We start from the raw sequence: 27551 nt of genomic DNA on the forward strand, positions 1-27551 counted from the left end.
TATGAATCGTCATCAACGCGCGACACGTCAGCGCAAACCAAAAAAAAAAACAGCATAAATGTGTTTAAGTGACAGCAAGTTTCTCACCAATTAACGCTGATATAATAATTCGCTTGCCGTTTTTGCGAGTATACGGCCCGCAAATATTTGAAAAACAAACCCCACGAAATTGTTCCGAAAAACAACAAGTCCAGCGGGATGAATGAAGAAGGTAAGAGCTGAGGAACTAGTGTTATCATGAGTTGGAATGTGCGCGCATTTGTGCTTTTCCTTTTTATTTTGTTAATTAGTTTGATGCCGGCGGCACGGTGACTGAGTGGTTAGCACATCTGCCTCACAGTTCTGAGATCAAGGGCTCCGGCCCTCTGTGTGGAGTTTGCATGTTCTCCTCGTGCCTGCGTGGGTTTCCTCTGGGAACTCCGGTTTCCTCCCACATCCCAAAAACATGCATGGTTGGCTAATTGAACACTCTAAATCAGGGGTGTCCAAACTTTTTGCAAAGGGGGCCAATGGTAATGATGTGGGGGGCCGACCTTGGCTCACGTCCTTTTTACATTGAACAATATATTTAAGCAAAATTTAGCAAGCCATTCAGTGTGTCACATTTGCTTTGTTATTTTTTTAATTAATAATTTCAAGAATCTCGCAACTAGCCTTTGCGGCATTCTCTTTCGACTCTCGGATTCTTGCGAAATACTACTGCTGTGAAATTAAACTAGCTTCAAGTTGCTTCAATTTCTTGCTGCGTATCTTCCCTGTAATCTTGTCGTATATGTCAGCGTGTCTTGTTTGGTAATATCGCCTCACATTGAAATCTTTAAAAACAGCGACTGTCTCTTTGCAATTGAGGCAAGACACAGTTGTTGCGTATTTTAGTGAAGAAATAGTCCAATTTCCACCTATCCTTGAAGCGTCGGCCGTCAGTCAACTTTCTTTTTTTTTTATTGTCGCCATTTTAGAAAATGGAAGTAATGGGTCACACGGAGTAATGTTGCTTAGCCCTTAAATACCTGCAACATGAAGCAATTATCTGAAAAATCCCAAAATTTTAAAAATAAGGTCCTAATGAAACCTATTTTTCGAATTTGTAAAAAGAAAAGTCAAAATGAATATGTGTAATAAGCGCTCTCATATCTATAACCCATGCTAAATCATGTTTATTTTTCATGGAACCTGCAGATGCATGTGTTGACTTTCATCCATCATTTTTTTCCCGAAAAGAAATGTCAAAATTCTAAATTAGTCTCAAAATCATGAAGTTTTAGGTGTATCAAATGTGATACATTTGGCAATAAAGGGTTAAAGTGCTGCTGCCTTTTAGTGGGTAAATGAGGAGCAGCATTTCGTGTGTAAGCTACTTCATATGGTGGTTGCGGTACTGCTGACCCATTTATTAAGTCTGTGTGCGGGCCAGACGTTATTGATTTTATGACAGAGGCTGGGGGCCGGATGAAATTTGACCATGGGCTGCATTTGGCCCCGGGACGGACTTTGGACATGTCTGCTCTTAATTGTCTGTAGGTATGAGTGTGTGCGTGAATGGTTGTATGTCTCGTTGTGCCCTGCGGCTGGCTGGCAACTAGTTCAGGGTGTACCCTGCCGTCTGCCCGTAGTTAGCTGGGATAGGCTCCAGCACCTCCGCGACCCTCGTGTGGAAAAGCGGCATGGAAAATGAATGAATGAGTTTTTGATGCCGTTACTGTGTTTATCTGCAATGTGTGTGAGATTCTGCATCGTTATTTTTTAAATTTGGCTTTTAATTATGTTTGTGTTTACTGGTCCTGCTAAGAAATTCAACATATGCTGGTTTCTGAACCAGCAACAACAATCCGGCAAGCTTCTGCCTTATTTATTGTGTTTACTGGTACAGGAACCAGCATATGCTGGATTTCTTGGCAAGGGTGTATGCATCAGCTATCTTATTGTGCAGGTATTTTGGAAGTTTATTGTGCTTTTATTTTCGATTATTGGTGCAGTTACAGTGGGCAGAACAAGTATTTGATACACAGCCGATTTTGCTGGTTTTCCCACTTGCAAAGCATGTAGAGGTCTGTAATTTTTATCATAAGTTCTCTTCAACTGTGAGGGACGGAATCTAATACAAAAAAACAGAAAATCACGTTGTATGATCTTTAAATAATAAATTTGCATTTATTTGCATGAAATAAGTATTTGATACATCACAAAAATCGAACTTAATATTTGGAACAGAAAACCCTTTGTTTGCTATTACAGGTACCAAACGTTTCCTGTAGTCCTTGACAAGGTTTGCACACACTGTAGCAGGGATTTTGGCCCACTCCTCCATGCAGACCTTCTCCAGAGCCTTCAGGTTTCGGGGCTGCTGCTAGGCAACATGGACTTTCAGCTCCCTCCATAGATTTTCTATCGGGTTCAGATCTGGTGACTGGCTAGGCCGCTCCAGGACCTTAAGATGCTTCTTACAGAGCCACTCTTTAGTTGCCTTGGCTGTGTGCTTTGGGTCGTTGTCATGTTGGAAGACCCAGCCACGACCCATCTTCAGGGCTCTCACTGAAGGAAGGAGGTTGTCAGCCAAGATCTGGCGATACATAGCCCCATCCATCCTCCCCTCAATACGGTGCAGTCGTCCTGTACCCTTGGCAGAGAAGCAGCCCCAAAAAATGATGTTTCCTCCTCCATGTTTCACAGTAGGGATGGTTTTCTTGGGGTTGTACTCATCCTTCTTTTCCCTCCAAACACGACGAGGCGAGTTTAGACCAAAAAGTTCAATTTTGGTCTCATCCGACCACATGACCTTCACCCATTGCTCCTCTGGATCATCCAGATGGTCAGTGGCAAACTTCAGACGTGTCTGGACATGCACTGGGTTCAGCAGCGGGACCTTGCGTGCGCTGTAGGATTTTAATCCATGACGGTGTAATGTGTTTCCGATGGTTTTCTTCGAGACTGTGGTTCCAGCTCTCTTCAGGTCATTGACCCGGCCCTGCCGTGTAGTTCTGGGCTGATCCCTCACCTTCCTCGTGATCAGGGATGCCCCACGAGGTGAGATCTTGCATGGAGCCCCAGAACGAGGCAGATTGACCGTCAACTTGAACTTCTTCCATTTTCTAATAATCGCTCCAACAGTTGTTACCTTCTCACCAAGCTGCTTGCTTATTTTCCTGTAGCCCACACCATCCTTGTGCAGGTCTGTTATTTTATCCCTGATGTCCTTACACAGCTCTTTGGTCTTGGCCATTGTGGAGAGGTTGGAGTTTGTTTGTTTGAGCATGTGAACAGGTGTCTTTTATACAGGTAACAAGTTCAAACAGGTGCAGTAACTTCCGGTAATGAGTGGAGAACAGGAGGGGTTCTTAAAAAAGAACTAAGAGCCGAAATATTTACTAGTTGGTAATGTATCAAATACTTATTTCATGCAGTTAAATACAAATGTATTATTTAAAAATTATACAATGTGATTTTCTGGATTTTTGTATTAGATTCCGTCCCTCACAGTTGAAGAGAACTTATGATACAAATTACAAACCTCTACATGGCTTGCAAGTGGGAAAACCATCAAAATCGGCAGTGTATCAAATACTTGTTCTACCCACTGTATGTAAATGACTGTTTCTAATGTTGTTGTTTGTGCAGAGTTGTTGGAGTATTTCCGCTCTCAGCTGAAGCAGGATCCTGACGTGGCTTCGGCGGTGGCCGCGATTCGCACCTTGCTAGAGTTCCTCAAGCGTGATGAAGGTGACATGCGGGTCTCTCCTTGTCGTTGTTGTGGTGGTTGACATGGTGGCTTTCAGGCGAGACGCTGCTGGGCCTGAGGGAAAACCTGACTTGGGCCACGGCCCGCCTGGCCAGCGTGGACTCGTCAGTGGCAGTGTCTTCTGGTGGCGAACTCTTCCTGCGCTTCATCAGCCTCACGTCGCTCGAACACCAGGTGGAAAAAACTAGGATTAGAAGTCATAGCAACATTATGACCGTAGTTCTTGGACTATAAGCTGCCACCCACCAAATTTGACCCAAAAACAACATTTGTTACTAGATAAGCTACACTGGACTATAAACCGCAGGTGTCCTCACTGTATTATGGGATATTTACAACAAAAGATATTAACCGGAAACACTTTATTTGATAGCGGCATCATAAGACTGACATAAGACCAAATGAACCACCATGAAGCTTTGAACCAATTGGCTGCAAAGCTTCAGTGCTTTAGGAAGCTTCATTTGGCCATCACTGCCCCCTTGGAGGAGACAGTCAACCTCTACTGCCACCTGCTGTAAACACTGTTGTCACGGTAGACACTAGAGCTGAAACAAATACTCGAGCAACTCGAGTTTAAAAACTGATCGGAGTAATTTCATTCACCTCGAGTAATTGTTTCATTTTGACAGCTCTAAGCATCACGTTTTGCCTGGGCTACTTTTAATGCGGGACAATGCGCTGATGTCACGTGCGTTGAGAAGAAAGCAATTTAAAAAAAAAAAAAAAACTTACTGCAGCCGACAGCCGCTACAAACGATGTCATCGTTGCTAAAAACTAGCCCGCATGATGCTACGGTGGCAGGTAGTGTCTGATGCGTCTCATAGAGATCACATGTATGTTGAACTCGATGCGAAATGACAGAGTCAGCGGCGTTAGTAAACAGCCGCCATCTTAAAGCAGTAGACTGTCACTCGCTCACGTAACGTTAGCCCTACGAAGGGCTAGGTTTCTATTAATTATGACCACTGTCGATGCGTGGCTAACGTGTCTTACATACAGGCTTTATTTAATTGTGAAAACATAGCGCTGTAGAGTGATGAGGGTGTAAAATAAAAACTTAATAATGCTAACTGTCAATTTTAGCTCAGTAGTCATTGCTGGATAAAACACCAAGTAGCACTTGTACCTAATGTGCTCCAGTACAGCAGGTATCATACATTTATTTTGAACACTGCACAACTCAAAATCCTATCAGGATTTACAGTTTAGACTAACTTAAAACTTAACTAGAACTTAAAAATAGCTTGACACAAATGGAAATTCAATTGAAACGTGGGGAAAAACACCTAACTTTTAAGTGATGTGTGTTATCAAGCGTAATGGCATTTTTAGGTAAGAAATAGATCTTATAAAAAATGTTTTTTGTGTGAAAGCAGTGAATAAGTCTTTTTTTTGTAATTCTAGTTTGATCTGAGATTCAATTGTTGGCTGTTTTCAACAATGTACATTGAAAATAAAGACATTGACTGACTGAAAATGGTCCAATATTAGATGAAATGTCTTGTTTTCTCATGTATATTTATAATTGCGCTTCACCTAAGATGTTTTATCTGGTTTAGGGCTGCAGCTATCGAATATTTTAGTAATCAAGTAATCGACTGAAAATTCTATCGATTAATCAAGTAATCGGATAAAACAAATATATTTTTAGGTGAAGAGCAATTATAAATATACATGAGAAAACAAGACATTTCATCTAATCTTGAACCATTTTCAGTCAATCAATGTCTTTATTTTCGATGTATATTGTTGAAAACAGCCAACAATTGCATCTCAGATGTAAATAGAATAAAAAAGACAAATTCACTGCTTTCACTTAAAAAACTTTTAGATCTTATTTATAAAAAAAAAAAAAAAAAAATATATATATATATATATATATATATGTATATATATATGTATATATATATATATATATATATATATATATATACATACCTAAAAATGCCGTTACGCTTGATAACACACATCACTTAAAGGATATGAAACGGCAAAGGGGGTGTGAGACATCAATAGAACCGTTATGTGCCAAGATAACAAATATTGATAAAGTTAACAAAAAAATCAATCACATTAATGAGCAATTATCGAAAATAGATCGAAAATGATGAACATTTCCGAAAGTGTTCCGGAAACAGACGAATGGGGCGGGGACGTCACTACAAGTGAATGAAAGTCGAGGCGGAGCCAGGTGCCATTGTTTTTTATCGACGAGAGAGCAGCGTTCGGGTTTGTTTGACCAAAACATCACTAAAATGGTTCAAAACTGCTGTGCTATGTGGTGTACAAATAGCTATTTATCGGAATATAGTATCCATGCGTTCCCGAACGCGAGAAAAAGAGCTGGACTACGCAGGGGGCTAAGAGGGCTAATTTTGCAGACCCAGCCTCCGGCACGGTTTTCTGTGGTGCGCATTTTCCACCTGAAAGCTTCTCGAACTATGGACAAGTGAAATCGGGTTTTGCTAAAAGATTGCTGCTCAAAGCAGATGCGGTGCCCACCATACACCAGCCACCTAAATGTCCCGAGATATCAAGAAAGAGGACGATGACTGGCAAAGGAGGCTAAGGCTAAGCAAAGGAGGGGAGCAGCCAAGCTCGAAATGGCCAGAGTGAGTACTCTTTTATAATAAAAAAAATATCCCGCATTGGATACAGGACTGGACACATGTATAAATTATCGCTCGTAAAATATATAGAACAAATCCTCTGATCCCATTCATATTTGTGTCTGTTGGCAGAGCGAAAAGCTATGATAGCGCAATAAATGATAATTATTCTGTACATTATTTTGCGGTCACGGTGTATCAGCTTCACAAAAAGAAATGGAAAACAAATCATTCGTTGTTTCCCACACGATCTGCTGCCGATGTTTCATCAGTGTCATTGCTCTCCTCAATGACTGTTTCATTACGCTGCATTGGCGTTCGTTTGGGCTCAAATTGGTAACCTAAAACACCAATTAAAGCTTCGTAACTCTCCTTGTCACCATTAGATGAACATTCGTTACGTCCTTCTACGTCGGATTCGTCGCTGAAACTAGAAACGAAATTGTCTGCCATCATCGCCGCCATTCAGTATTAAAGCACTAAGCCTTTTTTCTTGTTGAAGAAACACCCCTCACTGTCAATTCTGAATTCTCTTTTATTGACAACGAGGGGTGTTTCTTCATGAGGGAACCTGGAATATGTGCAGGACGAACACAATGCAACAGCATAAACAGCTCAAAACACCGCTAATTCTCCCCTCACTAGAAGGAATTATATTGATGCAGACAGGCGCTGCCCCCCTAGTGGCCGGTGGCACTCGCTGCCCAGGCGCGGCCGAGTCTGTCATTTCGCATCTAGTTCAACATACGTGTGATCTCTACGAGACTCATCAGACACGGCCGAGTCTGTCATTTCGCATCTAGTTCAACATACGTGTGATCTCTATGAGACTCATCAGACGCTACCGGCTACCAACGTAGCATCGTGCGGGCTAGTATTTAGCAACGTCGGCGTCGTTTGTAGTGGCTGTCGGCTGCAGTTTTTTTTTGTTTCTTCCTCTACGCACGTGCCATCAGCGCGCTGTCCCGCATTAAAAGTAGTGCGAGCAAAATGTGATGCTCAGAGCTGTGAAAATAAAGGATTACTCGAGGTGAATAAAATTACTCAGATCAGTTTTTAAACTCGAGTTGCTCGAGTATTCGTTTCAGCTCTAATCCGATTACTCGATTAATCGATAGAATTTTCAGTCGATTACTCGATTACTAAAATATTCGATAGCTGCGGCCCCAGCAGACACAGGAAAATTCAGGTCTTTGGAGATGGACTTGTAGCCTTGAGATTGCCCATGCTTCCTCACAATTTTGCTTCTAAAGTCCTCAGACAGTTCTTTGGTCTTCTTTCTTTTCCCCATGCTCAGTGTGGTACTCACAAGGACACAGGACAAGAGGTTGAGTCAACTTTAATCGATTTTAACTGGCTTCAAGTGTGATTTTATCATTGCCACCACCTGTTATGTGCCACAGGTAAGTAACAGGTGCTGTTAATTACACAAATTAGAGAAGCATCACATGATTTTTCAAATGGTGCCAATACTTTTGTCCTACCCATTTTTGGAGTTTTGTGTAAAATGATAATGATTTTTTAAAAATTCATTCTCTTTTGTCAACTTTAATCCATTTTAACTGGCTGCAAGTTCTTGCCACCGCTTATGTGCAATAGGTAAGTAACAGGTACTGTTAAAGAGCATACGACAGGAGAAAAAAAGTATTAAATAGCATTATTATGTGAATTAGAATCATATTTTGAGACGATTCGACTATATACAACAATTTAGCAAAGCGCAGACGACGAGAAATTAGTCTTTTAATCTGCCGGTTAGCCACACCTACCATTACAGGGCTCTAGGGTCCCCAACAGGTGGATGACGTCAGCGGGTGACTGGGCTCATCGGTTTTACTATTCAGCCCATTGAGGGGGAATTATTCAGAACGCGGAAAACGCGACGAAGAGAGCTGCAAAATGTCATTGTTTCTGTCTCTTTACGTCAATATTTTTACAGGATATTCTTTTTATCCAAGTATTTTCCCCATTTGCTAAATAAATGGCATGGTCATGACAAATAAGTCTTGTGCTAAATGGAATATGAAATAATAAAAATGTACTTATTCAGGATGACATGGAAAAATTATTCCATAATTGTCAAAACTGTCGACGTCACCTTTACTGTCGCACCTCCCGAATGATATTTTATGACACCTAAATCGGACATATGTCATTTCCCTTACCCGGCTTCGGAGAATGTAAACGAACCAAGAGGTGTGACAGCTAGCCGACATGCTAACCCGAACCGAGTGATGTTTCAAAGTCTTCGATGTGGAAAATCACACATAACTAGCCCGGATTATTTGACATGACGTCTGGGTTGTCGATTGTCTTCGCGGATCGGCAAACCGCCCGGCGGAGAGCAATTTACAGTTCGTTCCCCGGAGGAGGGCGGCTGCAGTTGTTCTGCAGCTAACGTGCAGCTAATGTTTTTACATGCCTATCAATGATCTAACGTAAGTAGTCCTTTATTTAAAGTTTGTAGTGTTTACTTTGTAATCACTGTATTAATATTTGACATAAAAAAAACAAACAAGATGTTTACTCACTTCCTCGTAAGTCCAATGGTCACACAGTAGTCGGGCTTGGCCAATATCCACGATGAATGGGAACTTTTGAAACTCCAAAAAGGCGCACACGCCTCTCCCTCATAAAGCAAGATTTTTCTGCAGCCGTTTGGCTGGCGTGATGCGAAAAATAAACGTATTAATCCGCAAAATCAGCTGAATCCTTAGTCCTCATACACAACAATATGGCTGTTTAGTGAAGAGGACGCCTTCACCCATACAGGTAGGCCTGTTGCGATAACAAATTTTAGTGTGCGATAATTATTCTCATAAAATATTGCGATATGCGTTATTATTGCGCCCCCCCATTTTTTTTTAACCAATTTACAATAACACAGTGAGAATACAGTATATATTAATAGATCAAGTACACCCATTTAAACGCGATAAATATTTACTCTTAAATTCAAAAATACTTTTTAAGAAATCACAACTAAAAACAATAGACCATGCCTCTTAAGTAAAAAACAACAATATTGATACCGCACAGAAACAGAATAAATAAAATGTGTTAAAAAAAATTGCACTTAATAACTTAAGCATTTAGGCAAATGAAAATTTTTCCCATCATAGCTTCTGCAATGGTGTTCCATAGGGATGCAACGATATAGTTAAGTCATGGTTCGGTACGATTTTTGATACGGGGGACACTTTTCGATCCGATTCAATACATTTAGTGCTCTGTAAAAAAAAAATATATATATATTTTTTTTGTTTCGTTTTTTTTGTTTGTTTTTCTAACGAGCAAAAATTAAATTGCCATCATATAAACATGCATTTTAGTGCATAATATTTATGTGCTTGCTTCTTACTGATCTGAAAATATTTTGTATAAAAGTGCTGAGAACAATCTTTACTGTTTTTAAAGTGAGGCAGGGCACACTGTTGATTGCTGCAGCTCTCTGAGCAGCTAGGTTTACGACACGAGCAAGACATCCTATTTGTGGTCCGAATCCATCTGTGTCATGTACTGAATTAACAATATTTGCATCATTATCTATAGTCACTGGTATGGATTGATTTGGCCTTCTTAACTTCCATTCAGTCATGACAGTTTAGAATTCATCGATGTAGTATATGGACTACGTGTCCCATAATCACTCTGGGCTCACTTAGCCAATGGCATGGGACGTAGTACATCTAGTTTGCCATTTCATGATATCGAGTGTGTGCGCGCATTAAAAAAGTTAGCAAGCGCCGCTGAAGTCACGTCTGCTCATTACTACACAACACCAGCATATGACAATCGACTTTCATAAACAGGACGAGTTTGAAGCACAGCGCTCTTAAATTCATTCAGCTGTTCGTTGTCAAAGCGAGGTTGTTCGTAGCAGCCAAGTCGGTAACAATGTTTTGGCGGACTTCGTTGTAAATATCCGGCGTTGTGCCGAAAAATAGCCGCCCCGCGTGAAATGTCACTCCTGACAGGAGCGCCCACACGTCAACAACACCGGCGCGCCATAGATGGTCCACAGTCACTCCGGAGCACTGACGCGGCCGGTATACGTTGAACAATAGGATATAATGGGAACGATTGGCTCCGGCGCTAGTTTTTGCCGGTGTTGTGCCGTGAAATGTCCCTCCTGAGGGGAGCGCTTATTTATGACGCTTTATTGAGGTGAAAACATCAAATGTTTTCATGGATGCATTACAGTAATGGATTTACGACTGTAAATCCAGTTTTAAATAAATAAGTTACACAAAATACTAGTACTGTATTTTGGTAACAAATCGCGGACTGGGCCACATAACCATCTTTGAACAGAAATGTATTAGTCTAGTCAGGTTTTCATGACCATATCCCAATGACAATCACACAGGTAGGACATTTATTAGTTCGAGCAGAGTAAAATAATACATATTCACGGTCCAAGAAAGTCGTTTCCGTGTCCATCAATTAGTAAAAAAAAAAGCTGTTTGTACGAGTTTGGTAAGAAAAAGCTTTTTGCACGAGTGACGTGTGGGCGCTCCTGTCAAGGGAGGACATTTCATGCGGGGCGGCTATTTTTCGTCACAACACCGGACCTGGAACGAAGATGCATTTTGCGCTGTTGGTAACGAGGAATCCTAACTTTTAACAGCACGTCTGCTGGGTTATAAATCGCAGCGGAAAAATTACCGCCTTCATTTTTATTTATCGCGTGATAAATGGAATTATTGCATATTAGGCTCGAGCGTATGAGGTTTCCGCCCCTATCGCAATGTTGGAAGCAGGAAGTTAGGTGTCAGAACTCCGGGAAACATAAACAGTGAGGCATTTCGACTCAGGTCGCTCTTTAAAAATGATTGGAAATTATTATTGTAAAGAATTGCAACAACCGATCGAATAGAAAGGAGAATGTACAGCTCGACGGAACCCCATTGAGTTTCTCCCGGATCCCTACATGGAGAAAAGGCGAGGGAAAGCTCACATCAACTTACCAAAGGTCGAAGAATGGCATGGGTGGCCTCGATCAGAAGGAAGGGCATAACGTTTGATTCTCCAGTTACAGAGTTTGCTCTATGCACGTCCACTCCGGTAAGTTAATTTCGTTTGTCTACGCAAATTTCGGTAACTTTATGCCCTAAGTCGACCTGTTGTTAGCTATAGCTACAGCTAAACAACTAGCATGCATACATGTGCATTGTCTTCATAAGACATAATTCCCGTCGTTTCTAAATGAAAAAGCTGTAACATGTTGCCGTGAGATAGTGGCAAAGAATTTGTAGTACACAGGCTACATTGCAACAAATCTGTTTTCTAAAACACAGCATTGATTTGTCACTTAAAGAGTATGTAGCAGCAAAGGGGGTGTGAGACATCAACAGAACCGTTATGTGCCAAGATAACAAATATTGATAAAGTTAACAAAAAAATCATATTAATGAGCAATTATCGAAAATAGAAAGAAAATGAACATTTCCGAAAGTGTTCCGGAAACAGCCGAATGGGGCGGAGACGTCACGACAAGTGATTGACAGTCGAGGCGGAACCAGGTGCCATTGTTTTTTAACGACGAGAGCGTAGCGTTGGGGTTTGTTTGACCAAAACATCACAAAAATGGTTCAAAACTGCTGTGCTATGTGGTGTACAAATAGTTATTTATCGGAATATAGTATCCATGAGTTCCTGAACGCGAAAAAAAAAAAGCTGTACTACACAGACAATGGGTAAAGTTCGTCCGTGCAAAGAGGGCTAATTTTCTAGACACAGCCTCCGGCACGCTTTTCTGTGGTGCGCATTTTCCACCTGAAAGCTTCTCGAACTATGGACAAGAGAAATCGGGTTTTGCTAAAAGATTGCTGCTCAATGGAGATGCGGTGCCGACCATACAGGTGCAGCCACCTAAATGTCCCGAGATATCAAGAAAGAGGACGATGACTGGTAAAGGAGGCTAAAGCTAAGCAAAGGAGGGGAGCAGCCAAGCTCGAAATGGTCGGAGTGAGTACTCTTATATAATAATAAAAAATGTCACGCATTGGATACAGGACTGGACACATGTATAAATTATCGTTCGTAAAATATATAGAACAAATCCTCTGACCCCATTCATATTTGTGTCTGTTGGCAGAGCGAAAAGCTATGATAGCGCAATAAATGATAATTATTCTATGCATTCCTTTATTTTGCAGTCACGGTGTATCAGCTTCACAAAAAGAAATGCAAAACAAATCATTGGTGTTTCCCACACGATCTGCTGCCGATGTTTCATCAGTGTCATTGCTCCCCTCAATGACCATTTCATTACGCTGCATTGGCGTTCGTTTGGGCTCAAATTGGTAACCTAAAACACCGATTAAAGCTTCGTAACTCTCCTCGTCACCATTAGATGAACATTCGTTACGTCGGATTCGTCGCTGAAACTAGAAACGAAATTGTCTTCCATCATCGCCGCCATTCAGTATTAAAGCACTGAGCCTTTTTCTTGTTGAAGAAACACCCCTCACTGTCAATTCTGAATTCTCTTTTATTGACAACGAGGGGTGTTTCTTCATGAGGGAACCTGGAATATGTGCAGGACGAACACAATGCATCAGCATAAACAGCTGAAAACACCCCTAATTCTCCCCTAACTAGAAGGAATTATATTGATGCAGATAGGCCCTGCCCCCCTAGTGGCCGGTGGCACTCCCTTCACTTGTCGTGACGTCACGCACACAATCTGCCAGATCTCGGGCGCCGGTCGTTTTAGCTTGACAATCGAGCCAAATTTCTCATTTTCTTGTGTGTAATTACACAAAGTGGCATGATATGAATACAAAAGGCATGCGTTTATGGATAAATGATGGAATATTAGCATTTTCCCAGGGCACTACATACCCTTTAACTATCACAGCTCAGCACAGAACAAGTCCAGATGTTCATGACAATGAAAATGTAAACACACATTGCCTACCTTTGCAAGAACGATGGTGTTGCCGTTTGCTACGCTCATAATGTGCAGGTCCTGCACCGATCCGCAGCAAAACTGTTTGTAGCTTTGTAGCGATTTGTAGTTTCGGAATTGCTGATGAGTGTAGTAATTTACACCAAACACTAAATACAGCATGATGTCCATTTCGCGTAGTGGTGGAAGCTTGTCGACATCTTTATTCCATTTGTGTTCGGCTTGCTCGTAAGGGTCAACATTGTTCACATCCTTAAGTTTGCTCACATATCTGTCCTTCGCCGTGGTAACGAGTTTGTCTCTATCGAACTGGCAAGTTTTCCTTACTTTTTTCCATCTTTGGCACTCATAGTTTAATTGTATTTGCCGTTAAGTTTAAATGTCCCGTGATGCAGATGTGCTTCCAATATGGCTGCGTTGTCGCAAATCTCGCATGATCCAGTGTTGCTGTGACGTAAACGCTCGAGCCTAATGCAACACGTCACTTCCGCTCATTAATATTTCATGATATTAGCTACTGTTGCTAAGTAGGGACAAGCCACCGTTTGTCCCTAACAGGAAATGAATGGAAATCGTGTACGAAGGAGATGTTTACAGAGCTAAACCTACCAATTCTCTCCGAAAATGATGGCCCTGGTGCCAAATTGACTGGAAAAGATGTGAAAGAACATAAAAATGTTCAGTTAAAGAGATGGCTTTAGTGTCGAAGGCTGAAAAAGACGGGAAAAAAAACGAGCCGACCTAAGCATAGCTTTAGCTTTTTTATCGACGCGACTGACAATGACATTCTCCTGTTACAACAAGCTATCCTTTACCATCAGCCCTGTCTTTCTTATATATCCTCTGGTTGTCCTACGTCTCTTACCGTTCTTGGGGGTAATTTAGTTAGCTTTTTGTAGCAATCGCAAATGCTGCTCAGTGACAGCCAACGAACACTTTTAATTTTTTCATTTATAACACATCTTAATTCTATAATTTATTTACACTCCCCCCTTACTAAAGTTTATATATATATATATATATATATATATATATATATATATATATATATAACAGAAACTGTAACAGTGGCAGTCAGATACCATTGTAATTCTTTTCAGGTCATTCACTGTCAGACAGAAGCAGTACGGCACAACGTTACGCTAAAAAAATCAGTTAAAAATATAAAAATGGCTTACCTCTTTGTCCTCTGAAAGACCATGCCAACCCAACATAATGTTTACTGCATATGAAATGTGAATGGATTCACCGAGCTGGTGTTAAAAGTCCGCGCAAGTTGATTCGGTCTTCACATTTTTTCCTCCCGAGTTTTTGGTTTCCGGAAACGTATGAAGAAAACATCCTTCATGTGTCGTAATGTCTAGAGTCGTTTCTACAAGTTCCAAAAAAGCAATGCGTGATCGGCATGTTCGTTTTTGAAAGATTACCGGAGAAAAGTAGCACTTTTTACGTTGGGTCTATGCGAGGGCGGGTCTATAATGTCCCACTTCTGCTTTACTTCCGCTCTACGATGCGACGTCACGGTCTAAAAATAGCCTGCGTGCGGTACGCCATTGCGACAGGCTTACGTACACGTCACAGCGCCCTCCTCCTCAATGCAAGACCGAAGCTGGAAGTCATTCATTTTCATGGCGCGGGATTAAAAAAAACTAAATAAATATAGCGATCGCTTCCACACACATCCAAGCGGTCCATATCATTCAGGAGCATAAAATACAGCGTGTATTATGAAACAAACATGCTTTTTCGTGTCACATTCACTTTAATAATAAAAAATTAGAGAAGCATCACATGATTTTTAAAGGGTGCCAATACTTTTGTGTAAAATGAAAATTATTATTTTTTTCATTCTCTTTTGTGTTTTTTCATTGCAAGCAGAATCAGTGAAGATATTCCTACCAAAGCATTAGAGAAGCATCACATGATTTTTAAAGGGTGCCAATACTTTTGTGTAAAATGAAAATTATTATTTTTTTCATTCTCTTTTGTGTTTTTTCATTGCAAGCAGAATCAGTGAAGATATTCCTACCAAAGCATTTGTAATTGCAATCATTGTCTGGGAGAAATGGAGCATTATCTGATGGAATCAGAGGGGTGCCAATACTTTTGGCCAGCACTGTAAAAGGAGTTAGTGACATGATTTGCCAGATGACACTTAATGACATCTTCATCCTCACTTCTTCTTTTTCTTTTGGATTGTCATGTCATAATTATGACGGTTTTATGGCAGTCTTATGACACCGCTGTCAAATAAAGTGTTACCTATTAACCCAATACAGTATAACAACAAATAACCCGCACTGCACTATAAGCTGCACGATTCAAAATCAGGGGAATAAAGTAGCGGCTTATAGTCCGAAAATTACGGTACATCGTTTTTTTTTGGCTAACACTGAAGGCCTTTTAGGGCTACCGCAATTAAATATATTGGTGTATCACCGAAACTGACCTAAAATGTATCTCAATCTATGATGTGGATGCTAAACGGCAGCTTCTCACCACGTTTTTTTTTTTTTTCAGGACCTGTCACGCTGCAAGAAGGTGATGGAGGAACGCGGGCAACTGTTTGTGGACAAGATCTCCATGTCCAGGGGGAAAGTGGCCAAGCTGTGTCACACCTTCATCAAGGACGGAGCTGCAAGTCTCACACTCGCAAAAACCACAAATAAACTCGAGGGGTCATACCAGGTTGATCAAATGTTTTTGCATTCGTTGGCAGAAAATCCTGACCCACTCCTACTCGCGGGTGGTCCTGAGGGTGCTGGAAAAGGCGGCGGCTGAGAAGAAACGGTTCTCCGTTTTTGTCACAGAGTCGCAACCCGACAGCGCCGGGTAAGTCGCCCGTTCCTGCCTTTTGGAAGAGCTGTGCTCCAACATGTTGTTGTTGTTGTCTTCCAAGGCGATTGATGGCTCAACACCTGAGGAAACTCAACGTTCCTGTCACAGTTATATTGGACGCGGCAGTTGGGTAAGGAATCGAAACATTTTATCATGTGACATCTAGGCATGTGCCGGTTACCGGTTTCACGGTTTACCATGGTGTGAAAACTTTGCGGTTTCAAAACCATTAAAATTTTCCGTCAGACCGTAGGACGGTATTCGCAATTTTTCTTGTGTCAAAAATGCAGCCAGAAGCGGCTTGGCGCAGCAGCGCTCACCCCCTCCCGTTTGTTGCTGTGTGTGAGAGTGACGCTATCGGCTACACAGCCAGCTAACCCAAAAACAATTACTCCAAACATAAGGCGTACTGTTCTTCAATTTATTGAGCTCTCAAATCGTGGTAAGTTTAATATACAAAATGAATACATTTAAAATGTTGTACAATTAGATTTTTCCATGTGAGTAGCTTCCACAGATTAGCACCATGGGAAAAGTTCGCCAAAAACAAAACACACATTTTCCTTTCAAATTCAATATACAAACTAAGTAAAAGCTTACAAAGATGAATGTTAGCCTAGGCTCAGCTGGGAGAGCAACTTCGTTGAGTGTTACAGCCGCAGAGTGAGAAAACAAGCTTGATTCGCTTGAATGAAGGGGAAAAAGTGATAGCATCAAAGATCGCTAATTGTGAACGATGATCTTGCCCTAAGCACAAATCCACGTTCGCTGGATCAAGGTGAGGTCTCACTCTCAATGTTTGGTTTTTTTTTTAATTTTTTTTTTTTTAGATGAAACCTTTCCACAACAATATTGACATTTTAACTAACTTATACATTTTTACCTCACTTATGAATTCCTTATGTTCTTTTTAACACAAAGGCATGACATCATGTAGACTAGAGTTGACACAGTGGCTGAAAATGGCGAAACTTCACTTAAGCTTTTCCACCCTCAAAAAAAAGTAATGCAGTATAAATTTTTAAAAATTTTATTCAGAAGTGTTTTTACTTTATAGAAATTATTTTGTTATTATTCTGTAATCTTGTGCAAATTGAGCTGTGGCTGTGAGTATAGTGAATAAGTTATATTTATTTTAATTATATTTCAAATATTTTTTTATTGATTATTTATTTTCACAATATATTTATGTTCCAATTTGCAACTATGGTCTGAAAAAAAAAATCCTGTTCAATGGAAAAAAGTTGTTTTTTTTTAATCCATACATCTCAACATTTTTGGGAGCTATAATTGCAATACAGTGATACCGTGAAACCGCGGTATTTTTGCTCACGGTTATCGTACCATCAAAATCTCATACCGGCACATGCCTAGTGACATCATGTTCAGTAGTTTTTATCATTTTTCTGAGTATTTGCTTTATATTTATATTAGAGCTGAAACGAATACTCGAGCAACTCGAGTTTAAAAACTGATCTGAGTAATTTTATTCACTTCGAGTAATCGTTTATTTTGACAGCTCTAAGCATCACGTTTTGCTCTGACTACTTTAAATGCGGGAGAACGTGCTGATGTCACGTGCGTAGAGGAAGAAGCAAAAAAATAAATAAAAAACTTACATCAGCCGACAGCCGCATAACAAACAACGCCGACGTTGCTAAATACTATCCCGCACGATGCTAGTTGATAGGTAGGTGGCGTCTGATGAGTCTCATAGAGATCACATGTATGTTGAACTAGATGCAAAGTGACAGACTCGGCCGCGTCTGGGCAGCGTTAGTAAACAGCCGCCATCTTAAAGCAAAAGCGCGCTAAGCGCTAATAAAGAGCGCTAAGCGCTAATACTTAAGATTAACGTTTAGCTCACGTAACGTTAGCCCTGCGGAGTGCTGGGTTTCTATTAATTATGACCACTGTCGATGCGTGGCTAACGTGTCTTACATACAGGCTTTAACATAACATAGCGTTGTGGAGTGATGAGGGTGTCAAATAAAAACTCAATAATGCTAACTATCAATTTTAGCTCAGTAGTCATTGCTGGATGAAACACCAAGTAGCATTGCTGGATAAAACACCAAGTAGCACTGGTCCCTAATGTGCTCCAATACAGCCTGTATCATACATTTATTTTGAACACTGCAAAAACTCCAAATCCTATCAGGATTTTAGACTAACTTAAAACTTAACTAGAACTTAAAAATGGCTTGACAGAAATAGAAATTCAATTGAAACACGTGGTAAAAAAAATCCTAACTTTTAAGTGATGTGTGTTATCAAGCGTAACGGCATTTTTAGGTATATATATATATATATATATATATATTAGGGCTGTCAAACGATTAAAATTTTTAATCGAGTTAATTACAGCTTAAAAATTAATTAATCGTAATTAATCGCAATTAATCGCAATTCAAACCATCGATAAAATATGCCATATTTTTCTGTAAATTATGTATATTTTCTGTAAAATAAATTGTTGGAATGGAAAGATAAGAAACAAGATGGATATATACATTCATCATATGGTACAAAAGGACTGTAGTGGGCATTTCACTCTACTGTCATTTAAATCTGTCTATGCTGTCCTCACTCCGAAGCGTCTACTTTTTCCAAAGCTAGACAGCTAGTGAACGACGCCTTAATAATCAGACTTCTTCCTTTTTCATCTGATTTATTAATAAAATGGCCTAAAACCATTGTACTCTTTAGACCGTCGTAAAACTACAAAAAAAACTACACAAGCATTGCATTAGCAACAACGTTAGCTTAGCACGCTATACAGGTTCACTAAACATAAACAAAAAGCGTCTAATACAAAAAATATAACATTTCGCTTACTAACATAATATGTACATTCTTTACAACAACCATACTTACGGACAAATCTTGTCCAAGGATCATATAAGCACAACATTATCAGCCCGAGACGTCGTGCAGCCATAATAAACTGGAAAGAAAACAATAAACCATGTCGCAAAGCGACCACAAGAGTTCGCTGTTGGACAGCACAAAAAGTCTTGCTGTAGAACTTAACAAAAGGCAGAATACTTTCTGAGCGGGACGTGTGCGTTAATTGCGTCAAATATTTTAACGTGATTAATTAAAAAAAAAAAATTACCGCGCGTTAACGCGATAATTTTGACAGCCCTAATATATATATATATATGTATATGTATATATGTGTATATATATATATATATTTTTGTTTTTATAAGATGTAATGGTTTTTTGAGTGAAATCAGTGAATTAAAGTCTTTTTTTTTTATTCTAGTTACATCTGAGATGCAATTGTTGGCTGTTTTCAACAGTATACATCGAAAATAAAGACATTGATTGACTGAAAATGGTTCAAGATTAGATGAAATGTCTTGTTTTCTCATGTATATTTATAATTGCTCTTCACCTAAAAATATATTTGTTTTATCCGATTACTCGATTAATCGATAGAATTTTCAGTCGATTACTAAAATATTCGATAGCTGCAGCCCTAAATTATATATTAGGACTGTCAAACGATTAGTTAGGTTTTTAATCGCGTTAATTACAGCTTAAATAATTAATCGTAATTAATCGCAATTCAAACCATTTCTAAAATATGCCATATTTTTCTGTAAATTATTGTTGGAATGGAAAGATAAGACACAAGACGGATATATACATTCAACATACGATACATAAGTACTGTATTTGTTTATTATAACAATAAATCAACAAGATGGCATTACCATTATTAACATTCTCTTAAAGCGATCCTTAAATTGTTAAAAAAAACAAACTGGAATTTATGGATTTTTTTTTTAGATTCTCTCTCTAACATTGGACAAGCACCTACCATGAAAAAATCAGACCTGCCCATCATTTCTAAGTTGGAGAACTTGCATAATCGCAGGGTGTTCAAGTACTTTTTCCATGACTGTATATCACCATTTTATTGGTCTTTTTTCCATTATAAACCCATTAGAAACAGCTTGAAAAAAATGAGGATTTGCGATTAAACGTGTTGTTGGTGGTGGTGACTTTGTCAATTTGGATTTTATCGGCTACTATGTGTTCTCAGATATATCTTGGAGAAAGTGGATCAAGTGATCGTGGGTGCAGAAGGCGTGGTGGAAAGCGGTGGCATCATCAACAAGGTTGGCGATTCGTTTTAACCTCTGTTGTTTGTTCGTCAAGCTCATCTTACGTTTGTCTAGATCGGCACGTACCAGATGGCGGTATGTGCCAAAGCGCACAACAAGCCTTTCTACGTGGTGGCAGAGAGCTTCAAGTTTGTGCGCCTCTACCCGCTCAACCAGCAGGATGTGCCAGATAAGTTTAAGGTGAGAGCTCACAAACTTCACTGTAGCGTCGATGAAAAAAAGAGCTGCCACTTCAAATCTATTATCAAATTAATGGACACTTATGACTGCTAGTTGTTTACATTTCTGACTTCAAAATTATCCAAATCCACAGTTTTAAAAGGCTTAATAGTAAACTTTTAAAAAAACTTTTACTTGTATTTTATTCTGATTTAAAAATAAGTTATAAAACATTGTTAGATACACAGAAAATGAAAAATTTGACTAAATGCTTTTGGTGTTTTTGAGAAATGTGAACCCCCACACCCCCAATTTTCACAAAAATATTTTCAGGATAGATTGAAATAGAAAATTATTATTTTATTACTTAAAAATATGTACAGCAATCCCTCAGTTCTCACGGTAACAGGGACCGAAACCTGCCGCGATAAGTAATAAACCTCGACGTAGTGCCCCACACTACCCCCCCCAATTTTTTTTTTGCCTTGTGTTCAATGTATTTATTCAAATTTGTAAGACTTTTTTTTTTCATCCCCCCCCAAAGTATAAAAAAAGACATGAATATATTTTAGGGGTGTCGAACGATTAAAATTTTTAATCGAGTTCATTACAGCTTAAAAATTTATCGTAATTAATCGCAATTCAAACCATCTATAAAATATGCCATATTTTTCTGTAAATTGTTAGAATGGAAAGATAAGACACAAGATGGATATATACATTCAACATACGGTACATAAGTACTGAATTTTACTATAACAATAAATCAACAAGATGGCATTACCATTATTAACATTCTTTTAAAGCAATCCATAGATAAAGACTTGTAGTTCTTAAAAGACAAGTTAAATTTTATATTAAAACCCCTCTTCATATTTTCGTTTTAATAACATTTGTAAAATTTTCAATCAAAAAATAAACTAGTAGCCCGCCATTGTTGATGTCAATAATTACTTACACAATACTCATGGGTGCTGAAGCCTATAAAATCAGTCGCACCCAAGCGCCAGCAGAGGGCGGCAAAACTCCGAAAAACACAACAAGTACACATTTCACTGAACTCTCATTTTAATCTGTTTGAGCGGGGCATTTGTGCGTTAAATATTTGAATGGGATTAATTAATTACCGCTCGTTAATGCGATAATTTTGACAGCCCTAATATTATATATAATTGTGAAACCGCGGTATTTTTGCTGACGGTTATCGTACCGTCATAATTTCATACCGGCACATGCCTAATTGTGTGAAGTTATTGTGTGCCTTGTACGGCAAATCATATTGTGAGGTATCCAGCATTGACTCATGACCTACATGCATTTTCAGTACAAGGCGGACACGTTGAAGACCCAATGCAACCTGTCGGAGGAGCACCCCCTGGTGGACTACACGCCGCCCTCGCTCATCACGCTACTCTTTACCGACCTTGGCGTCCTCACGCCGTCGGCTGTCAGCGATGAGCTAATCAAACTGTATTTATAAATACGAAATAAAAGACAAAAAGGGGAAAAAAAACTGAATGCGTCTGTATGTCATTCGCTGACATTCAGGGTAAACAAAGGTGATCTGGTTAAAGTGCCAGATCAATCAACTCGTTCACTGCCATTCGTTACATTTGAACTAGGATTGGACATTGGCAATGGCATCCAATTAGTTAATGAAACGTCCCGCCGGTGATCTCCCGTTCAAAGTCCTCCTCACAGATTTGCCCCTTCTTCAATTTCTTCAGCAGGCGAGTGTCCTTAAGAAGCTCCTGCATTTCTTTGTCGTCGTCGACCTGCGGACACAAAACGTAAACTCTCGGTATGACCCTCATCCTCAAAGCGGCTGCCAAATCTGTGCGAGAAATTTGCAACATCGTACTACCTGCGCACGTTTTCTCTTGGCGGCGTTCTTGGCTCGCCTTTCCTTTTTAGCTTTCTGTTTGGACCACGCTTGGTTCCGGACGGGTTTGGGGCCCGGGCGCTTGCCGTCCTCCTGCTGCTGCCGCTCTTTCAGCTCGGCCAGTGTCTTTTGCCGCAGCTTCTCGCGCTGTTTGTCCTTGTAGCGAATTGACTCAGTGTCCAGCGGCGCCGGCTGGAAGTCTGGGAAACTTTTCCCACGCAGTTCCGGCATCTTGGGTAGGCGAAGGAGCGCGAAGCCGCGGGCCACCGAGGAAAAGTCCAAATCTAAGGATGTCAAAAAAAGTTGAAAAATCCATTTTTGTATTTTTGCAAAAATACCGTTAAAGATATGACCTTTAATCCTGAAGATCAGGCTGCACTCGTGCTTGGCGTAAGCCTGTACATACGACACGAACGCCCTCATGCCCTTGTCAAACATGGCGCGGTCCGCTTGCGCCAGCGCCTTCACTTTGGGCAGCACGTCCACCACGTCGCTCACGGCAGCCATTTTCTGAAGTGGGCACTGCAAAAGCAAGTATTAATCAGCCTAACCACACCTACATACACACGTATGAAAAAGTATCAATCTTTTGAAATTTCTCACATTTTTGCATAAAATCACTGTCAAATGATCTTTGTCAAAATCACACAGATGAAAAAAGTCAGCTTTAACTAAAACCACCCAAACATTTATAGCATTCATATTTTAATGAGAAGAGCATGCAAACAATGACAGAAGGGGGGAAAAATAAGTAAACCCTCGGCTTAAGGAGCATTTGAAACCAATTTTTACCACACAATTTAAGTCAGATGTGTGCCCAATCACTGATGAGTGGTTTAAAGCCGTCCTGTCCACTTTAAAACACACAGCTGGTAAGAATTGTCTTGATGAGAAGCATTGCCTGATGTGCAGTGTTGGGCACGTTACTTTAAAAAAGTAGTTACATTACTCACTACTTCTTCCCAAAAGTAACTGAGTCACTCTATAGAAAAAGTAACTAGTTACCAGGGAAAGTAACTATTTCCATTACTTTAAAAAGAACTTGTTGTATGTCAAAGAATTTGAAATTTTCTGAGCAGTATTCGAGTCAGTCGAATAGAGAACAACAGACAGGTAGTTAACTTGTTAGGTGCTTCAGCAGATTTGAATTGCTTACCACAGATGTCGACAAAAGCTTTGCCCCGGGACATAAATTACACATTACATGCAGGTTCTTTCATTAAATTTCGACAAACTTGAAATAGTGTCCACCTCTTAAAGGACAATTTTTCTTCTGAATGCTCTGCCATCCCGACCCTGTGCATCTGTTTTGCGTTGTGTTTGCCGCACGCGCTGTTCCGGTTTGCTTGTGAAATCATCGGCTCTGATTGGCTTACTACGACACATGACCCTCAGCCCATCAAAATCACTTCCATCGCATCTCTCGAGGGGCTGGTTTCCCGACAATTCACGTCACCTTCAAAGCGTCTGCCGTCCTCAAGATGGAAGAATTATTGCTGGCTGACAGTGGGAGATGGGAACGAGGCTAGCTATCAGGTGTAGCAAACACAGAAACGGTACCAAACTTTGGAAAGCATTGTCTAATTGAATGAGCAGGGACAAACAGCTTGGAGTCAGAAGTATGTGCGCTATTCTCGAACCTGAACGCACCCCAAGTCTTGGAAGACAAATCAACAGAGCAGAGAGTCGACTCGACACGGCTGGTAGTTTCTTCAATTTATTCAGAGTAAGTAACACACCGCTTTTGACCGTCAGTAACGGCGGAAAAAGTTTTTAGTTGGATTACCCCGTTACTGAAAAAAATAACGCCAGGCGTTATTTATAACTGCGTTACTCCCAACACTGGTCAAAAGAGCTGTCTGAAAACCTGCGATCAAGGATTTTTGATTTGTATAAAGCTGGGAAAGTTGTCTACAAATGGAGGAAGTTTGGCACTGTTGCTTGTCTCCCAAGGAGTGGCTGTCCACCAAAGATGACGCCAAGAGTTCAGCGCAGAATACTCAGCTAAAAAAAAAGAACCCTAGAGTGTCTGCTAAAGACTTACAGAAATCACTGGTACAGTCCAAATATCTATGTGCACACATCAACTATTTGTAAAACTATGGCAAAGAATGGTGTTCATTGGAGGACTCCACGGAGGAAGCCACTGCTGTCAAAAAAAAAAACATTGTTGCGTGTTTAACGTTCGCAAAAAGGCACTTGGACACTCCACAGACGTTTTGGCAAAATATTTTGTGGACTGATGAAACCAAAGTTGAATTTTTTAGGAGTAAGACACAATGTCGTGTTGAGGAAAAATGGAAAAGCTCACCAACATCAATACCTCATCCCCACCTTGAAGCATCATGATTTGGGGCTGTTTTGCTAACTCAGGCCCTGGACAACTTGCAATCATTAATGGAAGAATGAATTTAAAAGTTTATCAGGATGTTTTGCAGGAAAACCTGAGGCGGTCTGTCAGACAGTTGAAGCTTAAAAGAATGGATGCTGCAACAAGACAATGATCCAAAACACAGAAGTAAATCAACTTCAGAATGGTTTCAGAAGAACAAAAAACACATTCTGAAGTGGCCAAGTCAAAGTCCAGACTTGAACTCCATTGAGATGCGGTGGCATAACCTAAAGACAGCGATTCATGCCAGACATCCCAGGAATTTGACTGAACTAGAGCAGTTTTGTAAAGAGGACTGGGCCAAGACTAGTCCTGCTCGATGTACCAGCCTGATCTGCAGCTACAGGAAGCGTCTGGTTGAAGTTATTGCTGTCAAATGGGGGGGACACAAAATATTAAATGTGATCGTTCACTTACTTAATTTCCCCCCCTGATGTCATTGTTTGCATACAATCCTCATTAAAATATAAAAGCCTATAATTAAAGCATTCAACGTTTTTTTTTTTTTTTCCATCTGTGTGATTTTGACAAAGATCAGATCACATTTGATGGTGATTTTATGCAGAAATGTGAGAAATTCCAAAAGGCTCAGATACTTTTTCATACCACTATACGCCTGTTTATGGTGACCAGCTCACCTTCTGGTTGATGGACAGGAAGTTGACATAGGACTCTTCCATGGGCAACAAAAAGACTAAAGCGTTGCCGCTGTTACCGATGCGTGCCGTGCGACCACAGCGGTGTACGAAAGCACTGGGAAAGACAAGACGGAAGCCAACATGAAGCCAGCGACTGACGCCGGTTGGCCGGCGCCACTCACCTGGCACTGCTGGGCGGGTCGTACTGCAGCACCCACTCCACGTCCGGGATGTCGATGCCGCGCGCCATCACGTCCGTGCACACCAGGATGCCGCTGCAATGACCGTGCGTCAAAACTGCGGACTGGCGATCGATTTAAGTGAGCGTCGGTCGCCTCTTACCTTTTGAGGGCCCGAAAGTCGGCGAAAATTTTGTTGCGTTTGTGTTTCATTTTGCCGTGGATGCAGTGGACAGGGACCTTCTTCACCAAATTCTCCAGAGCGCGGCCAAAGTACTCCACGCAGGCGCATGTGCTGACCACAGACAGAGGAAAAAGTAAGGAGGAGTACCGTAAGTAAGTTCCAAATGACTTTTTAGCAGTAAGTAGAACACAGTGATCCCTCGCTACTTCGTGCCCTCGGTCCATCGCTGATTTTTTTTTTTTTTTTTTTGTCGAATTAAAGAATAAATAAATACGGATAAGCTGTCCCCATCCAATCACGTAGTCTGACTCTCCCTCCTGCTGCTTTTCTTGGTTAGGGAGTGCACTGAAGTTGCTTAATAAATTTAACAATGACTGACAGACATTAAGGTTTAATCTTGCCAGAGATGCCTGGAAGCCTTCAAAGCACCGCATGCGTCAATTATCGTTTAACTTGTTAAACAGTTGCTGTGGCAAGTCTGTGTGTAAGTGAGCAGCTTGAGCTGATTTGAGTGGACTCACTCAATGAAGCATTGAAAAGACAAATATTTTTCTACTTTATTCTTGTTTAAAATAATTCAGTGGGACAGTAACATGTTTAAAACATAATTATAACATTTGAAGTGCTTAAAAAACAGTTATTAATACAATAATAATAATAATACATATATATGCAGTGGTACCTCTACAGACAAAGTTAATTCATAAGTCGACATGGTTGTATGTTGAGCAGGATTTTCCCATAAGAATACATTACAATTCCATTAACTCTTTCCACAGCACGACAACCTACACTAAATCTTTAATACTGCTGGTACTATTGCAAATAGCAATTAAACAGAGCAAAACACAAAAAATATGAATAAAAATTCATATTTTCATATCACAATATGGTCTTACAATAATATAAGAGTGTTTTTTGCATTGAAATAAGACTGAAAAAGTGGGGGTCGTCTTATATTTGCAGTCAAGACATTATACCCATTCACGACGCTAGATGGCGCCAGATATCATTGAAGCAATGTTCTGTCATGACGGTAGTAGAAGTTTAACCAGTTTTCATTATTTTATTGCAAGGTTTTTCCTTATTCAGATTTGTTTCAAGACTACAATTAAAGTTAGACTTCAATGTGGTGGTTAATGCAGTTATTGCATTTTTTTGTTTTATCACAATAGATTGGTTTCTTTACATTTCAAAAACCAGTAGCCATTCATTTACGAATGTGATTGCACTTTAGTTTACATATTTAAAGGTTCAGATATTAAGATTTGAATGAGGCAAAATAACATGCTTTTTCTCTCAAATATATTGTTATTATCATTTTTCAGATGTACTATAATTATTTTCTGTAAAAAAAAAATCGGTGTTCAAAAAGTCTTTTTTCAAACAAGCGTCTCGAAAAAGAGTGGGTTGTCTTATGATCAGGGCCGTCTTATTTTCGGGCCAATACGGTAATAATAGTAATAATGTAATGAATCGGTTTCTAATGTGGCGGATGTATTTTGTGTAGTGTACCTGAATGCACCGCGTGACAGACTGAACAGTGACAGAGGACTTTTTACTTTCACTTTTCATGTTGTGTAAGGCGTCAGCTGCGGCAGACAGTAGCCATGTTGTATTGCACAAGTTCTGAAATAAATGATTGAAACTAAGCTGGCTATTTTTGGGCGATGATACAATCATAATAATTGTCACCTTAACTTAAAAAGACTGACGAACGGAAGAGGACCGCCGAGATCTCTGACATTCTACGGCCGTATCGTCGAGCCAGTTCACGGACGGGTACACCACGCTCATATTTTTTTAACAATTTCATCTTCATTTCAATAGTAAGCCTCACCTTTTTTTCACCACCTGCACTAACATTCTTGGAAC

The 27551-nt window shown here is 40.1% G+C and overlaps 2 protein-coding genes across 3 annotated transcripts in view; one reads left to right on the forward strand and one right to left on the reverse strand.

Moving 5' to 3' along the window:
- eif2b1 (eukaryotic translation initiation factor 2B, subunit 1 alpha) lies at positions 1 to 21925 on the forward strand. Of its 2 annotated transcripts, XM_057819465.1 has the most exons (10): positions 1 to 211; positions 3616 to 3717; positions 3774 to 3910; positions 7647 to 7676; positions 15786 to 15902; positions 15985 to 16097; positions 16165 to 16233; positions 20161 to 20236; positions 20297 to 20422; positions 21726 to 21925. In XM_057819465.1, the coding sequence occupies exons 1-10, from the start codon at positions 199 to 201 to the stop codon at positions 21879 to 21881; spliced, it is 939 nt and encodes a 312-aa protein (XP_057675448.1). In that variant the 5' UTR covers positions 1 to 198; the 3' UTR covers positions 21882 to 21925. The 2 variants fall into 2 exon arrangements, with proteins under 2 accessions (XP_057675448.1, XP_057675449.1); XM_057819466.1 differs by lacking the exon at positions 7647 to 7676.
- ddx55 (DEAD (Asp-Glu-Ala-Asp) box polypeptide 55) overlaps positions 18539 to 27551 on the reverse strand; it is a 15036-nt gene continuing 6023 nt past the window's right edge. Inside the window, exons 9-14 of the mRNA XM_057819464.1 lie at positions 25656 to 25787; positions 25496 to 25588; positions 25314 to 25428; positions 22637 to 22805; positions 22266 to 22567; positions 18539 to 22176 (exon numbers count right to left, since the gene is read on the reverse strand). Coding sequence (XP_057675447.1) covers positions 22054 to 22176; positions 22266 to 22567; positions 22637 to 22805; positions 25314 to 25428; positions 25496 to 25588; positions 25656 to 25787 — 934 coding nt within the window. The 3' untranslated portion in view covers positions 18539 to 22053. The remainder of the gene's footprint in view (positions 22177 to 22265; positions 22568 to 22636; positions 22806 to 25313; positions 25429 to 25495; positions 25589 to 25655; positions 25788 to 27551) is intronic.

This window comes from Corythoichthys intestinalis, chromosome 17 (genome assembly GCF_030265065.1).
Source record: "Corythoichthys intestinalis isolate RoL2023-P3 chromosome 17, ASM3026506v1, whole genome shotgun sequence".
NCBI lineage: Eukaryota > Metazoa > Chordata > Actinopteri > Syngnathiformes > Syngnathidae > Corythoichthys > Corythoichthys intestinalis.